At 41.9% G+C, this 16,607-nt stretch overlaps 1 protein-coding gene across 4 annotated transcripts in view; it reads left to right on the plus strand.

The window, feature by feature from the left end:
• LOC135213003 (RNA polymerase II-associated protein 1-like) overlaps positions 1 to 6,078 on the plus strand; it is a 54,736-nt gene extending 48,658 nt beyond the window's left edge. For all 4 annotated transcript variants that reach the window (XM_064246782.1, XM_064246780.1, XM_064246781.1 and 1 more), the window contains 5 exons: positions 974 to 1,131; positions 1,283 to 1,477; positions 2,100 to 2,206; positions 2,353 to 2,596; positions 3,797 to 6,078. In XM_064246782.1, the coding sequence (XP_064102852.1) occupies positions 974 to 1,131; positions 1,283 to 1,477; positions 2,100 to 2,206; positions 2,353 to 2,596; positions 3,797 to 5,965 (2,873 nt within the window). In that variant the 3' untranslated portion in view covers positions 5,966 to 6,078. The remainder of the gene's footprint in view (positions 1 to 973; positions 1,132 to 1,282; positions 1,478 to 2,099; positions 2,207 to 2,352; positions 2,597 to 3,796) is intronic.
• Positions 6,079 to 16,607: the final 10,529 nt, after the last annotated feature.

A 16,607-nucleotide genomic window follows, 5' to 3' on the forward strand; every position in this document is an offset into this window, starting at 1 on the left:
TGTGGGTCATGGTTCATATATCCATCATATTCGTAATGTCAGAATTATACTTGATATTTTTATTATTAATTTTACTATGATAGTTCAGTTTACAAAGTTCTTTAGAGCCATCTCTCATAAGATGATTGAACAGGTAGTGTCATCTGCTTAATCATATATGTAGTATGTTGATATATTGTAACAAACTTTGTTATGGAAAATTTTCTAAAGCATGTGATGCTATAAATATAGCAGTCATTCAAACCTGCAATAGCAGAGACACAGTCACACTTCCTTGGTATTTCTCTTTTGGAGTCACAGTAAATATGATGAATGTCATGGTCATAAATAAAATCCAGTTCTTATCTCTAGAATTATTGATTTACTGATATTAACTTAGATTTTATTGTATGCAATCACAAATACTCGATATAAAAATAGTGCTGTATGGAATTGTTGAGTTTGTATACCTTGTGCATCCAAAGGAATGGTAATTTGAGCCATGTAAGTCCAAACAGATTCATTCAGCTTGGAGTTTTTATAGCAAACTTTATTATACCTTTGCTTTTCTCTGTGTGATTAGTGACAATTAATTTTAACAGTTTATTCCTGTGTCTTAGTAAGCTCTAGACATTTAATTTTTTGGTATGAGAAAAAATGATCTGCCACTGGTAGGTTGTTGCATTCTCATATGATTGCCAGTAGCTAGAAAATACCAAATCACCTCTGTAATTGTTTGTTTTTTTATGAATCAAGCATTATTTTCTAGTTAGAACAGGCTGGGTTGTTGCTCATAACTCACAGGTTAAAATAGCATCACAGAGAACACAAGTATGGATTTTATTATACTGCAAGTTATTAATAGCTCACCTTGTGTGTTTAGAGATCTCAGGTTTATCAGTAATAACTTTTCTTATAATTAGTTTTGATTCAAATTGGTTAGTCTTGTGACCATGTAAGTTTATGATGGTAAATGGGCTTACATTTGTTTCAGGTCGTCCAGGGTATAGCCTTGATGAGATATTCGTTTTCTGTCGCTCAAAAGTCTTGCAACAACGTCACTTGGGCCTGCGCACCCTTGCTAATATTTTGCGTAATGCCAAAGAGGGAATGTATGACACTTGTGTGAATCCTCCAGTAATTAAATTAGCTGTAAGTTATCCTAGTTTTGATATTGACTCACTCATGTGAATAAACTGATAATGTTCTCCAGATAATTTTTGCAAACATGGAAAAAGGGATTTGGGTAAAAAAAAATTGCACATGTTGCAAGTTGTTTTAAGTATTATTATTTTTTTTACAGATTGAAGCTGGTGTAGTTCTCATACTACGATTTGCTTTAGATGAAACTTCTGAATTGGTTTACAAAGAGGCAGTGAGGGGACTCTACTACCTCATTGCAAGTGAGCCTGATGAACAGTGCTTGTCTTTAACCCAGGCTTTTGTTCCTGGTGGTCTAGAACCTGGTGTTTCAAGTGAAATATATGCCAATGATGAGGTAAGATTTGTTTTAACCCAAAAGCTTTAAATAGAACATGGCAAGAACACAGTTGTAAGTATCCCCATACTAGTATGTGATTCTGTTAACCTTGTCACTAAACTGTTATTCGGTGGGTTTATTTAATTATTTTTTGATACTATGTGTTTCTATCAAAGTTTTTCCCAGAAGTCTCACTTATATGAAGAGTATGATTTAATTTACTGTAGTACGTACTAGAATTTTGCAATTGTTAGGTCAACAATCATGACTACTTGTATTTAGGATTGATGTCTCTTTGAAATTAAACATACTTGTATTAAGGATTGATGTGTCTTTGTAATTAAACATAAATCTGACTTGGATATCTTATTTGTAAGAGCAAGTCTTAATACAGTACTACTGTAAAATGCTTTGTGTTATATATCATGATTGTTTTATTGATCTTTTTAATTTAATTTTGTCTTGTATGCTTCTTTATCTTTCAAATTTAATATTATAGACTTAAAATTTGTTGCTGATACTGAAACAACATGTACACAATCATCTTTAAAGAAAGTGTTATTTAATATCATGTTACTCCTTAGGTTGAAGTTTGTATCCCTTCTATTTATTCATTCACTGTACTATTTAAAACTGGCAGGCAAGGCAAGAGCTGGACACAGAAGAGCAAGAACTAAAGGACATTGAAATTATTAAATTAGATGTCATCCGAGCATTGATCAGAATGGATATTCAGGCACGTTTAAGGTATTGTGAGCTCATCATTTTGCTGAATTAATTATTGAGTAATAAATGTAATATTTTGCTGTACTATCTTCTAAGAGAAAGTTGTATTTCACCCAAATGTCTGTATGTCTATCAGAGGTTGATGTCTGTTATGTTATTATAAACAGGTACCTTTTAGGGATCACCAAACCAGGACCAGAGACAGTCATACAGATCATTGGAATACTGACACGTATAGCACGACATTCTCTAACTGCAGCGTGGAAGCTATTTCAAACCCCTCACCTCATTTCCACCATACTAGAACACTTTCTGCCACATAACTTATCTCCTTTACTGACTGGAGGGAATGTGGCTTCTATGACCTCAGTGTATGGTGTTCCATTGAAGCATGCTTTGCTTTTCTTAAGGGTGAGTATGAGGTCATTAAAGGTTGTTGGTTATGCAGGCATTGTACGTACACAACTATTTTTGTAAGAATTGAGTATGAACATTTGTTATTTAAAGGCATCTAGATGCTAAGGGGGAAGGAAGGTCTCTTAGACTTACATGTGATGGGAATGTTACGATGGTCAGGTAAAACATGTAGTAGGAAAATTTAACGTAACCCTTAAACCACTGATATGAGTGTGAACTTTTTAACTTCTGTAAATTTAGCAGTTGCATGCAGCTCGCTAAACATGCACTAGAAGTAATTGTAAGGTTTTAGCTTTTATGATCTTTTTTGGTTATGGAATATTTTTCTAAAACCTATTGTCTTTTAAATAAAACAAGGAAAATAAACTCCCTTAATCCGTCCCCTCTACCTTTTCTTGCATATTTGCAGATTTTTTGAGAACTGGGTATTATTTATGGAGTGAATAGATTATCCACAGATATGCTTAGTTGAGTGGGTACAAAAGTAGAATGGAATGGAATATACAGTTTAGGCCAGAGGCCAAGCACTGGGACCTTTTAGGTCATTCAGCACTGGAAAGGAAATTGAGAGTAGGTAGGTTTGAAAGGTGTAACAAGAGGAAAACCAAGCAGTTGCACTTTTGAAATAATTGTTAGGAGAGAGTGGATACCAAGACAGGAGAAAGATAATATGAATGGAGGCACAGTAAGAGCAATGAAAGGGGTTGCAGCTAGGGGCTGAAGGGACTCTGTAAAGAGCCTCTAGTAATGACTAAGTGCACCCTGTGAGGTGCACTTGCGGCACTACCCCACTGCGGGACACGTACAGAGATAGAGTGAAGTAGTTTTATTGTTGACTGTCAAGGATGCGCTTCTTGTTTCATCTGTTTTGGAAATTCTATGATGAAACACACCAGAAAATACAGTGAGGGCCTCTGCATATTATACATCAGTATTTGCAAGACCAAATGCTGATTAAAAATGTTTAGTGTTACTTAGGATTGAAATTATTAAATTAGATGTCATCCGAGCATTGATCAGAATGGATATTCAGGTACGTTTAAGGTATTGTGTGCTCTGATCATGTTTCTTCCACCCTCTGATCATGTTTTTTTGCCTTTAGCCTTAAAATTATTTTCTTGATATTCATAGAGTAGACTAAAGTGTGTCATTGGTTAAAGATGCAATATATAATGAGCTATCATCTCCTTTCAGGTTTTAGCAGCCAAGGGTAGGCAGCTGGCTTCCAGTTTGCTCAACACATATGATGTGATGAGTCAGGTATTGACATATGTCTCACTTGAACCAAGTGAGATGGGTGTGCCACAACAGGAGGCTCTGATGCTTAGTCAGGAGTCGTACACATTATGGGCTACATTTTTGGCATATGGTCTAAGCAAACCACAAGAAGCCTTTACTAGTTTCTATCCAATGTTGGTGAAACAACTGTTATTTTATAGGGATAAAGTTTCTGTTAATGAAGACACAGAAAGCAATAAATTCAACTATGATGTTGGGGCTTGTATCTTCAGCGTCATGGCCCGAGCTGTTAATGTTGCAGCTTCTCACTCTCTTTTGAAAAATAAAATGATCCTAAACCAAGGGACAATATTAGACTCGGATGGAAAATTGTTGGTTTTGCCACCACCACTGCTGACGTGGGAAGATATGAATGATCTTCCATCGTTAGTTGAGACGTGTTTGAACAAGTGGCTTGTTGAGTTGATGCGCAGCACTGAAACATCTTTTGCTGCTTTAAAGCTGGTAGGCAGTTGCTGTTATTTCCTGGAGTGTTATTATAGCAAATGGAAAGATCAGACTAGCTACAGTGGTGATGTGTGCAACAACAGGATTGTTAACATCTACAAGAATATATTGACACCATTCTTAGTGTCTTCAGCCATGAAGCAATTAATGAGTAAGCTTGTAATGCATTCATCTCTGATTGCTGATCTATTACCAGGCTCAAGACGTGATCCAGTCAACCTTGGTTCATTAGGGTGTGTAACACACGGTGGCAAGATAATTCCTATCGTACAGAAGACTTCTCCTTTCCCTCTGTTGCTTCCTTTTGTATCATTCTGTTCATGTCTCCATTCTTTACACCCTGTTCTAGATCCCAAACCAATGGGTGTTTTGTTAGAGTCTGAAGAATTGGAACAATACTTAATTAGATTTTGTCACTCAAATCATGAACTGAGCAGCCATTGGTTGACAAGGATTGAGGTTCACTTTATATACTGTGTATTGCAGCTTGGTGCCATGAAAGGCTGTTGTAAAAATCAGCTCTTTCATGAAACTGCTTTGAGCCTTTTGCCATCTATTCATAAAGGTGATGAAATGCTCATCAAAGATCTCTTAGGCTTAGTTGTCTGTGCTCCTGAATTCTTGGCAGATGTAACTGAGATCAGTTCACGAGTTGGTGATATAGCACTGAAGGATTATGTACCTTTAAAGTCTCCTGCTCAAGCTCAGCCTGTTCTGTCCCCTAAACAGTTAACAGATAATATTTGCAGCTCTTTAAAGTCTATGGAATCAGAGCTTGTTAGTTGCTTGGTAAGTAAGAAAGAGTATGAAGCAAGTGCAGTTTTGAAAAATGGCATACCATTCATAACTAATGGCATAACAATAAGCCAGACAGAATCAACTGTAGCCTTAGAAAAGTACTGGCCACTTGTTCCCATCAAGCGTGTTTATAATACATCAAAGCAAAAATCTAAAATTTTAGAAAGCAAGGAGAAACCACCAACTGAAAATTCCAGTGATCAGTCTGCTCCAGAAGATATGCTCACTGTTACCAGGTGTCTCCAGATGACATATTTGTGTCTGAAGTATCGAAGAAAGTGCTTCTTTTCAGAAACCAACTCCTTTGCATGGTTTCAGCATCTCAGTCTTGTTTTCCTGGTTGCAAGTGATATGTTTTTAGATGCTAATGTCAATTCGTATCTGCAGGGGTGCATTGTTGAGCTGCTTCGTAACAAAGGATATGCTAATCTAGAAGCAGTTAACCATATCAAAGGTTTTAACTCCTGCATTGCATGGTATAAAGAAATGCTGGAGCATTTCCAAGGGGTGTCATATGGAGATTCTACTTTTGCTCTCTTCCTTTTGATTCCTCTACAGCAATATTGGGAAGTTGAATTCCGTTTGCAGTTTTGGGGTGATATGTCAGATGCCTTACCATTTGTCTTCCTTTCACCTGAAGAAGTCTCTCAGTTTATTCCAATGGAGCAGTTTTGTGAGCCAGACGAGGAGGATGAGAGATTGATAATCAAATACAGGGGTAACTTGGGCTCTCGTATGATAAATGAGAAACGGAATTCTTTCTTGTATAAGATTGCACTGCATCATGTAAGGCAGTACATGAAGAAACAAAAAAATTGAAGCAAACAGTTTTTTGTTTGTAATTATTATTTTTATTTTCTGCTTGAGGAACAGAATTCTCTGATATATTGTTATTTGTAAGTTCAAATGAATGAAATAAATATGAAAGTAAATTTTTAAGTTTTATTTAGAATACTAAAACACTTTATTTCAGCTCATTGTAGTGCCCATAATGAACAATTAAAACTGTATGTTATTTGCTCTTGAAAAATCAGTTTGTCTGTGGTTAGTTAATGGAAAATATGATAAAATATTACAGTATCTGTTTTACACTGTATGTAAAATGTTTTTATTTTCTTGGCATCTTTTTTATTGCTGAAAAAGCTGTATGTACCATGAATACATAAATTCTGGGAAACAATATTACAAGTTTAAAAACAATATTTCATCCTGCAGCCATGGTGGAAAATTTGAATGCTAGAAGCCCAGAGTTAAACAAAGAAAAAGCCATAATATGAAAAAAGAAACAGAATTAAAGAATAAACTATGTCAAGCAAGTAATGAAGAAAAACAATTGTGGTAAAACTATGAATGCAAATTTCCGCAGCTAGAAAAGTATCTGCGGTTAGATTTAAATTGATAAAGTTCCAAGAGTTCAATTACATTTCCAATCAAATCTTTACATAATTTGGGCACAGCTGGAATAAAGCCTAAATTATTATTGTTATTATTCCAAAAATGAACCCCACTCATGTGGGAAAAGCTCATAGGGGCCATCGATTCGAAATTCAAGCTTCCAAAGAACATGGTGTTCATTAGAAAAAAAGTAACAAGGTAATGGTAAATACAGAAAGAGATCAATTATAAAAGAAAAAAGTTAACACATTAATAAATATGATAGATAAAAATGAGTAAACGATTAAAATTCAAAGGGAATTGTTTTAAGATACTACAAATTCATTGCATCTTTGCATATCAATATATAAATATATGAGCCCTTACATACAACAACTACTAACTTTCATGCAGCATTGGCTAACACTTTCATAAGATGCTTCTCAAAAGTAAGATGCAAGTCAAAAGTTACACCAAGAATAATTAAAGCTCCAGACTCATTCAGTAGAGTCCCATTCACCAGAAGCGTGCTGCAATAGCGTGATCGGTATGGTCTTGGCCTGCCACCTCGGTGGCCGCAAGTTTGATTCTCGGGCATTCCATTGGGGGGTCAGAGATGTGTATTTCTGGTGATAGAAGTTCACTCTTGATGCAGTTCGGAAGTCATGTAAAGCCATTGGTAATCGTTGCTGAATAACCACTGGTTCCATGCAACGTAAAAACACCATACAAACAAACCATTCACCAGAGATCTGCTTATCAATAATCCTTTCATTTTACTAGAGTTCAGCCTCATGCTCCGACTACACCGTTCACTAATCCTCTCCATGTCACAGCTGAGACCAGTGCAGCTTCATTCCCCATAAGACTTTACCACTGGGTAGGTTTCCTTCCAGCCTGGAATGCTTTGGGCATATTGGCCTTCTGTTGACTTATGTAGTAAATTAAGCATCTGGTAGATAGTCAGTTAGGGTGGGTCATAGCTATAGGGTAGTGAAAGGCTAGTGGTTTCTCCAGATTAGCTGGTATCTCATACAAATATGACACCACTAGATCCACTGCCACCGAGTCTGATCAAAACCTCGGTCTAGTGGCATCATTTTTGTGTTTTCCAGACTATTCGTGAAATCAAGCGCACTGTTGACCGACAGCTTGCCATGCCACGATAATGAAACCTTTTATTACTTGAGCTATCTACAGTGTGAAATGCTCACTAGAGAAGAAGACTTCTCAGCTAACAAGATGTCTTCCAAACCATTAATCATCAATAAAATCAAATGTTTGTACAAATACTTCAAATTTTATACATTTAATGGAATGTCTAAACTCGTGAACAATAAAAAATATATTAATATCACATTTCAACATGAAAACAACTGTTCCAATACTTTATGCTTCTGACTATAAAGTGCTCCATGATAAACGCTTTTGAAATTGAGCACCGATAGGTAGTGGTGCATCGGTGTTTTATTTGACCCCACTTCATCCATATGTCATGCAGTACATTTTGAACTTAAACTTCATTTTTAGCAGAAAGAATCCTCTAAGAGTATATGGGTATTCTAGAAGATTCGGTATTATAAATTATAATTCGAGATAAGAATGATAGTACATATTATAAAAAGGTATGTATTAAAAGTTTAAGTACTATACATTATCATTCGGGATATAGTAGACTTCACAATAAGTGTATTTGAAGAGATTCAGTATCATAAATCATTATATGGAATAGGAGTGACTTTTTGGAGAGGCAATCTTGTCCATGGAAACAAAATTCAATTGTAATGGAATGGGAACAACTTACTTTATTATTCACCTAGGAAGACACACAATACAAAGATAGGCATGCACTTTACAATCCAATAAAAATGTTCAAGAATTATGCATTTATTAAACAAATGAATGGGATTGTGCATATATTGTATGAATAGGTTTACAATCGTGTTACTCATCAAAATTATTAGCAACATACTCATGAGTATTAATGCTGAAATTATATATATATATATATATATATATATATATCATATATATTATATATATATATATATATATATAAGAGTGATATTGCAAATTAAAAGCATGTAGGCTACTCTACTGATTTTACCTTATATCTGCACATTTGCAAGTATTAGTATCAGCTACTATTCGATGAAAGTGGCCTTTTTCTTAAAAATAAAACAAAGAAAAAGAAAAAAAATATTGACACAAAAGTCCCTTCAAACGTAAATTAGTCCTGAATTAGTTTCAAGAATGCAGTTGATGAAACGTGTAATACATGTGTATGAAAACTTATACTGATAATATCGTCGTTTGTCAACAACTTTGAGGTTGTTTCCTCGTTAAATATTTGAGTGGTACTGTACTGTCTAATCTGCTTTGATTAAGCATCACAAGATTGCCAAAGACTGCAGAACCTAGATAGAAAAAGTTTTAATACTATCTTTCAAACTTTGTTTACAAATACTAGCCATGACTTTAATACTCTCAGGACAAAGTATCTGTCTTCTTGAGGGAATGTAGCACATAAAAAGACATCATCATCCCTTCTTAGTTCAGGTTGTTAGTTTCCTAATTATTCTCGCTACTTTTTCCTGCAGGACAGTCACACGTAAATAGGTTTTCATTTATAAAATTGTTCACCTTTGTTCAAAAACTATTACTTTTCCATCTCCCACTGGCCACTGCTACATAGATAGGGGACGCTCGACTTCGGTTTTGCCCGGAATCTCCGGCTATTTTGGATAAAAGGCTAACAACAAGGCGGAAAATTACCTGAAAATTAATAAGAGATCAAGAAAAGAGAATCGAACTTTTTTCTATTCGAATGAGGTGGAGATGTAAAGATATACTTGCTTTTAAAATCAAACAGAAAAATTAAATGAAATAATTCATATTCAGCAGTTTCCTAGAGAGATAAAAAAAACTGCATATGGAGCTTATTATTCATTCCAAATATGCTGGAAAACATAAGACATAATTCTTGCATTAAGAAGAAACGCAGGTGTTTCGATGTGCCGTTGTAAGGACAACACTCTCTTCTATAAACTGTCAAAAGCGTTTCTCTTAACTTTGTGTTATAAAAGGAAAAAATAGTAAACCGCTGTCGTTTCTCCAGTCATTATTTTGGCCCAATGAACGATAAACGGCCTCTATAACAAGTGTGATTTGCCCTGATGTCTGATTAGCAAGTTTAACTCGCAAATTAACCATACGGAGCTAAAGCCTATGGATTTTCGGTGAGTTAAACTGTCCTATCGTAGTCTATTGGTAGAATATGCCCATGGGCGGATCTTGCCTACCATTATAGATTAGCTAGGTATACCTAGGTAGGTATTTTGAGGCTGTTCCCAGCAGGAAAGATCCTTTGCCAGAGCCAAAGTGGCAGCATATGATTCGTTTTCCGTTAAAATTACAATAGTAGAAATTGAGCGTAAAAAAACAGGAACTCTTAGTAGGACCTAAAAGCTAGGTAAAGCCTAGCCTACTCTAGACTACCTAGTTTAAACACTGTCCAGCCATTGTTACCTACTACTATGTTCCATCAAATGGTGTCCACTTTTGTTTCAGCTGTAGCTTAGTTTAATAATTGGATAGGGTAAACAACCGAGTGGACTGGCCAACTCACCGACTACCGCGGTTTTGGCCACCCTCCGAAAAAGTACTTTAACACGTTCTGACACCAGAGATGGTCATCAGTCATGAGTTGTTGGTGGTGATAACAGGAGTTCAAGACCTCTACTCTCCTTCGGAAGTAAGTATTTTCTCCAAAATTAGAAATTACGAACTGGATATTGGTACAGCAGCTGTACCCCGATAGCGGTAGATATTGGTACGGCAGTGAATTGCGCATGTGCGAACCATTGTTTACCGCCTCAGGTATATCAGTGACAGCAAGAAAAATGGCAACGGAATCGCATGAACCGCGGAATAACACATTAGTTTTCGCCAAAAAACATGTTTTCAGGCTTTAACGAACTGAAAAAAGCCATAGACATCTATAAAGACTCAAACTTTCAAAAATTGTATATACATAGGTCACGAACGATGGAATCGGCCCTGAAAAGAACGCCGAAGAGGAGATTCAAAGAGGATTATATATAAATATATACACTACATCGTACCTTTGGTGACTTTCTCGGCCGTTTATTCTGCCTGACATTGGCAGTTGCAAAGGGCCGCCTTTATACACTTTAAAATATCCTTTGTTCCGACACGGCATACAAACCTTCGGTCCTTATTTTAAACGAATAGGAAGGTAACTAGCGGCAGCTGGGACGGTCGTAAGCTTCGAACAAGGGGAGAACGGTAGTTAACTGCTTGTCCGATCGTGCGCGCGCCCGCACGCAGAGAGGTGAAGAATCACTTTTGCTTTCGGCCGCGGGTGTGAAGGACGTGTTCGTCATCGCTCTCTGCCCGCTTCATCGTCGTATGGCCTTGCTTTGATATTGTGTTTTCTACTAATGGTTGGTTTGACTTGAAATGAAACTGTAAGTACACTGTTTTCATTTTCATTACTTAATTATGAATCAACATGGAGCTTTCTCGCCGTAGAGACTGGCGATTTCCGCTCTTTTCATGAATTGAACCCTTGAATTATGTCTCGGTGCCGAGGGCGGGAGCAGCATCTTCAGCGCCGAGTCATGTATTTTGGGCGAAAGTGTGTAATTGAAAGATGTAAGTACTCTTTTTCATTATATTTTTGCCCTGTGCGTTCGTTGCCGAGAGCTTGATTGCGCTCGGCAAGAGCCTCTTATTTTGTATGAATAGAATGCAATGAAAGTGGATTCGCAATGCAGTTTTCTTTTCATTTTCATTATTAATTGCATCAAATTTAATTTTGGATCAATTTCCCGCTCTTACCCGGGAATTAATCCTTACGATTTATTGCTGTGAAAGTGAAAATAGCAAGTGCAGTATTGTTCTTTTCATTTTCCTATATTTATGATAGCATCATATTATTATGGATCAAGTTTCCGCTCTTACCGGGAATTGATTTTTCCCTCTTTAAGTTCTATGAAGTGAATCGCAAGTGCAGTATTCTGTTTCATTTCATATTACGTTTTTCACTGCTGTGCGGGGGTAGGGGAAGCGAAGGTCTGCCAGGAAGTCGTCGGAAAGCTCTCCCGCGACTCCCTTGGTATCCGATTCTTCGTCTTCTTTTCCTCCCCCGCCGCTCAGCTTCCTCGTATTTTGTTTTTTGGGGGTCTTCCTTCCGTTCGGGGTGGGGCATGTCTCCCCCCCCGTGCGTGAGGGAACCCCTCTTACTAATCTGTTTGTGCTACCGCAGGTGCTACATCCGTGGGAGACGACCTTGGACAGGTATGGACCACTGCGGCTGCAGGGCGTGCCTAGCATCCACGATCTGCTGCAAAGTCGCGAGGTCTGGGGCGGTGACCTTGGATGTGTCTCCACTACAACCTTCACGGCCGCTTATGCTGCTTCCCCCGCTGGTCTACACTCCCCATGCTGTGTCGGTGACGCGCCGTCTGCCGCTTCTAGGGCCGGTCGCCGCCGTACCGAGGAGGGGTATGCCGCCGCCAGTGTGCCTTGTGTTTTCTTCGTGTTGCCTGCCCCCAGACTTCCGCTGTTCCAGCAGCTCGCCCCTCCCGGACCGGCCGCCAGTACCCACCAGGGTTCCCGCTGGCTGCCGATGATTCTACGAGGCGATGGCTGGGCCTGCCGTACCTGTCGCTGATGTGGTTCCCGCTACTTGCTTTTGCTTGGCTTGTCCCTTCTGTGTTTACCGCTGCCGCTGTTCCTGCCGCTCCTGAGCTGGTTGCTGTTCCTGTCGCTCCTGGTTCCTGCGCCTGTCCATGCTGGTCCTGCCCATGGTGTGTCTTCCCCAGTCCCAGGTCCTTCCGGACAGGTGCAGTCGGGCCGTGTTGCTTCGGCAATAGGCCCGACTCCGGCTGGATGGGAGGACCTGACGACTGTCCTGCGTGAGCTGACGAAGAAGAGGAAGGTGTCATCTTCGTCTTCGTCTGTTGCTGCCTCTTCCCCTTCGACTTCTAAGGCCCATAAGCCGAAGAAGAAGAAGGCTGCCTCCCCCCCTAAGAAGTATCCTTCGGAACTTCTAAGGGCCCGTCCCACCTCGGTGGGACGGGGGGTCCTTCCTTCTGCTGGTCCTCCTGCTCCTTCGGGAGCGGGGCCCGTCTCCCCTTCCGTATGGAAGAGATAGACGGGGACCAGAGGAGTATCGGTTAGCTCTGGTACTTCCTCGCCTGGTGCTAGCGGCGATGCCGCTACGCCAGGTTCCGGCTCGGTCTCTCGTTCGCGGGAGATCCCGAGTGTACGCTCTCCCTCGGGCGAGCACCGTGCAGCCAAAAGTTTCGGCGCCAGAGTTCGCGTCGGCGCCAAGACCAAGGCACGGAGCAGAAGGCTGGCGAGAACCGCTCAGGTGACTCTCGCCAGGCCAGCGGCCGCTCTCGCAGCGACCAGCTGGTAACCGGGTTTTGTTATTCCCCTAAGAAGACTCCTTCGGGAACTTCGAAGGGCTCGTCACATCCGGTGTGACGGGGGGGTTCTTCTGCTGGTCCTCCTGTTCCTTCGGGAACGGGGCCCGTCTCCCCTTCTGAGAAGAAGAAGACGGGGACCAAGTGTGCTGGCTACCGCTGGTACACCCTCGCCTGGTCTTGGCAGCTCTGCTGCTAAGCCAGGTACCGCTCGGTTTCTCGTCCGCGAGAAGTTCCGAGTGTACGATCTCCTTCTGGGTGACCGTGCAGCCAAAGTTAAGACGCCTGAGTTTCGCTCAGCGTCATGACCGAGGCACGGAGCAGAAGACTGTCGAGAGCCGCTCAGGTGACTCTCGCCAGGCCACGGCCGCTCTCGCAGCGACCAGCCGGTACCTCTGGGTGGACGTGACGGTCTCTGACCGGCCCCACGGTTTAAGGCTGGGAAGAGGTCCCCCAGGTCCCCTCGAACCGACGGTACCAGCCTCGGCTGGTACCAGCGGTTTGACCGTGCCGCGAGGACGCTCACCGGTCTCACGGCGAAAGCGAGCTCTGCAGGTCACCTGACCGCCGCTCTTACAGGGACCGGGCGAATACGGTGACCAGCAGCAGCTCGTCTGACGCACCGGGACCCGGGGTCGACGTGCTCAGTCGAGCCGCTCGCCACAGGTGAGCGGCACGGCAGGGCCTGCAGATCGATCCCCACCGCGGGTTGGTGATCGGCTGCAGCCCCCCACGTACGCTGGTCCTGCCAGCGAGCTGGGGGGGAAGCGTCAGGTCTGTCTCTCCACTACCTTCAACTTAATCCTCGGCTACACCGGGAAGAGCGAGGTAGCTAAGAGTGATCGTGAGAGGTGCGCCGCTCACGATCCCGTCACGACGCCGCACGTGCCACGTATGGTCTTAGGACCAACCAGGACGTACGCGCAAGTGATTGGAGGCGACCGTCAGGGGGAGAGGGGGTAGCGTCAGTTCTGTCTCTCCGATACCTTCAACTTCCTCGGCATACGCCAGGAAGAGCGAGGTATATAGGAGTGATCGTGAGAGATGCGCCGCTCACGATCCCGTCATGACGCCGCACGTGCCAGGTTGGTCTTAGGACCAACCAGGACGTACGCGCAAGTGATTGGAGGCAACCGTCAGGGATCTGTTGCTGGTCCTTCTTCTGAAGGAGGAGGGTCCTGGGAGCTGCTCTTGTTGGAGGGACTGGACGGTCCTACTCCTCAAGACGCTGTACTTTATTCCGAGATTCAGAGTAACTTTACCCAGGTTATTGCACTGATTCGTCAGCACAACGACCGGGGGGAAGGATCGCCGCTCTCAACAGCAGAGCCCATGTCTCTGCTCGAGTCGTTTTGGGGCCCGAGAGGGAACCCAACCGACGGTGGGTATGCCGCGATCGGAGCTTGCCGATTCTGTCTTGAACCAGAGTCTCTCGTCTCCGGACAAGAAGGCTTTCTCAGTTCTGGCCGGTCGATCAAGCTACTTCCACCTCCTCTACTGCGACAGCGGCGTTTCTACGTGTCTTCGGACACCGTATTTTAAATACTCCTTCGGTCCTCCTGAGAGGTTTCGACCTCGACGAGGACTGGAATGAGTCGGAGGACGGTATCGGCTCTCTCCTGTCAGGTGTCGATCAGCCCCACCCAGACGACGTTCACAGTGGCGGCAGACCCTTTACCTACAGTGAGAGTTCGTAACCCTCCTCGGGGAAAACGTTTTCTCCTGACGATACGTTTTTCCCAGACTCTGAGAGGCCATCGCCGGCAAGGCGATGGCTGCTCCTACTCTTCTCCAACTGCTAGTTCCACTGGGAAGGCGAGCGAGTATCCAATTCCTCCCCATTCCCTCTCTCCTTACGGCTACGAGGGAAAGGGGAAGGATCCTACAGAGATTTCTCTGTAGGATCCCACGTTGGGGACTGCGCTACCAGGACCTTCGTTCCTACCTGACGTAAGCCCCGGTCGTTGAGGAGGGATCCTGCCCCATTCTCGATTTCTACGGGAATCGAGAGGACCACCAGCCGATATCGTTTGACGAATTCGTGGGGGTTTCGCAGACTGCTTAGAATTCTACAGGAATTTCTAGCGCATTCAGAGTGTTAGAGTTTCTTACGATCTCCAAACACTTAGGCGAGACCACGGTCCAAAGTGAGCGAGACGAGAATCCCCCGATATGTTACACGATAATCGGGAACCTCGCCTATGCTCGAATTCCTGGAATTTCTAGCATTAGGGAAGAAGACTGCTGCTGAAAGAAGACTATCTCACAGTAGGCGACCAACCTGGAATAGAGAAGAACGGACGGAATATCCAGTTTGGCTGGAACTATCGTCTTAGTATTCTGTTCACCATTGAAGCTTTCCTTCGAGGAAGACTTCTCCTTCACTCTCTTTAATAGAGAACGAAGGTGGTCGAATCTCCAATCCTTATTTTGTTTTTCTGAAGGAAAGAATTTAGGATGGAGATCGTTGTTCAGAATCCTACAAATATACTACGTATATTAACCTCGCGACATGATTCTGCTAAGGCAGTTGAATGGTCCGAGGTAGGCGCATATCCTGGTTATTCTACGGATTGCGACTTAGACGAAAAGTATTCTAATTGAATAACTGCCAACGGGTTGCCTGCACCCCTCCCATGAGTCCAGTTTCAAATTTATATACTTATGGTGTTGCCGTCACAACAACACCATTTAAGCTTTTATATTTACCGAAATTCGTTTCGCTTAAATATAATTGCTCGAGCATATCTTTTTATGCTCGGTGGTTCTAGCCGAACGCATTCCTTCGTGGAAAGGATTACTTGGCAACTCAGGATGACGAGTCAGCGACAGCTACTGCGTATTGAATTGCCCGAGGCATTTCAGTATCAGCTGCCGCTTTGAGATACGGTTGTTTATGTCTTTCTCACCTGCTTTGATTGAATAACAACCGTATCTCTGCCCAACAATTACGGACTTAAGTCTCTGATTAACGGGATTCTCGCATACATGAATGACCATCTACTGCTGAGAGACGCTAGTATTCATCGTCTCGGTATTGCGAGAATTTTTAAACAGAGATATCTATTCGACTCTCATCTTTCTGTTTACCGCACGGTAAAAGAATTCTGTAATAGTCTCTTGCTGCATCGTATCCCGATAATGCGAATGATTTTTTGCGGATCTGAGTTTGTCCTCAAAATATCTTGTATTCGGAGGTGTACAATTGTTCATTGTTCACCCCGGATTAGCAGATGTATTGAAAGACATCGCCTACTCCCACACCTGCCAGCTCTACTTCCAAACGTTCAGCCCATAGAGAAGCAGTTCTTCAAGCGGCTCTCCCCTGTGTTTCATTACTGAAGAACGCCCCGCTTTCTTTCATTGCACAACGGAACAGCAATGAAATGCGGTTAGCGTTTTCAGTCATTTGTAAGCACAGGTTTAGAATCTTGAGATTCCTTCTCTCGATTCAGCTGGAAGACGTAGGTTGCATTCATTGCCTACCTTCGTCTTCAACGTCACATAGTGTTGTTTCTCCTTAAGCTGAGATTCAACGTCTATGAGATTTTCTTGCCATCAGGGACCTCGGTCTTTTGAAGGCAATTGACTTTCGCCTTTTGAGCTTATGCATTAAGAGAATCATCGCCGCG

This window comes from Macrobrachium nipponense, chromosome 42 (assembly GCF_015104395.2).
Source record: "Macrobrachium nipponense isolate FS-2020 chromosome 42, ASM1510439v2, whole genome shotgun sequence".
NCBI classification, from domain to species: Eukaryota; Metazoa; Arthropoda; class Malacostraca; order Decapoda; family Palaemonidae; genus Macrobrachium; species Macrobrachium nipponense.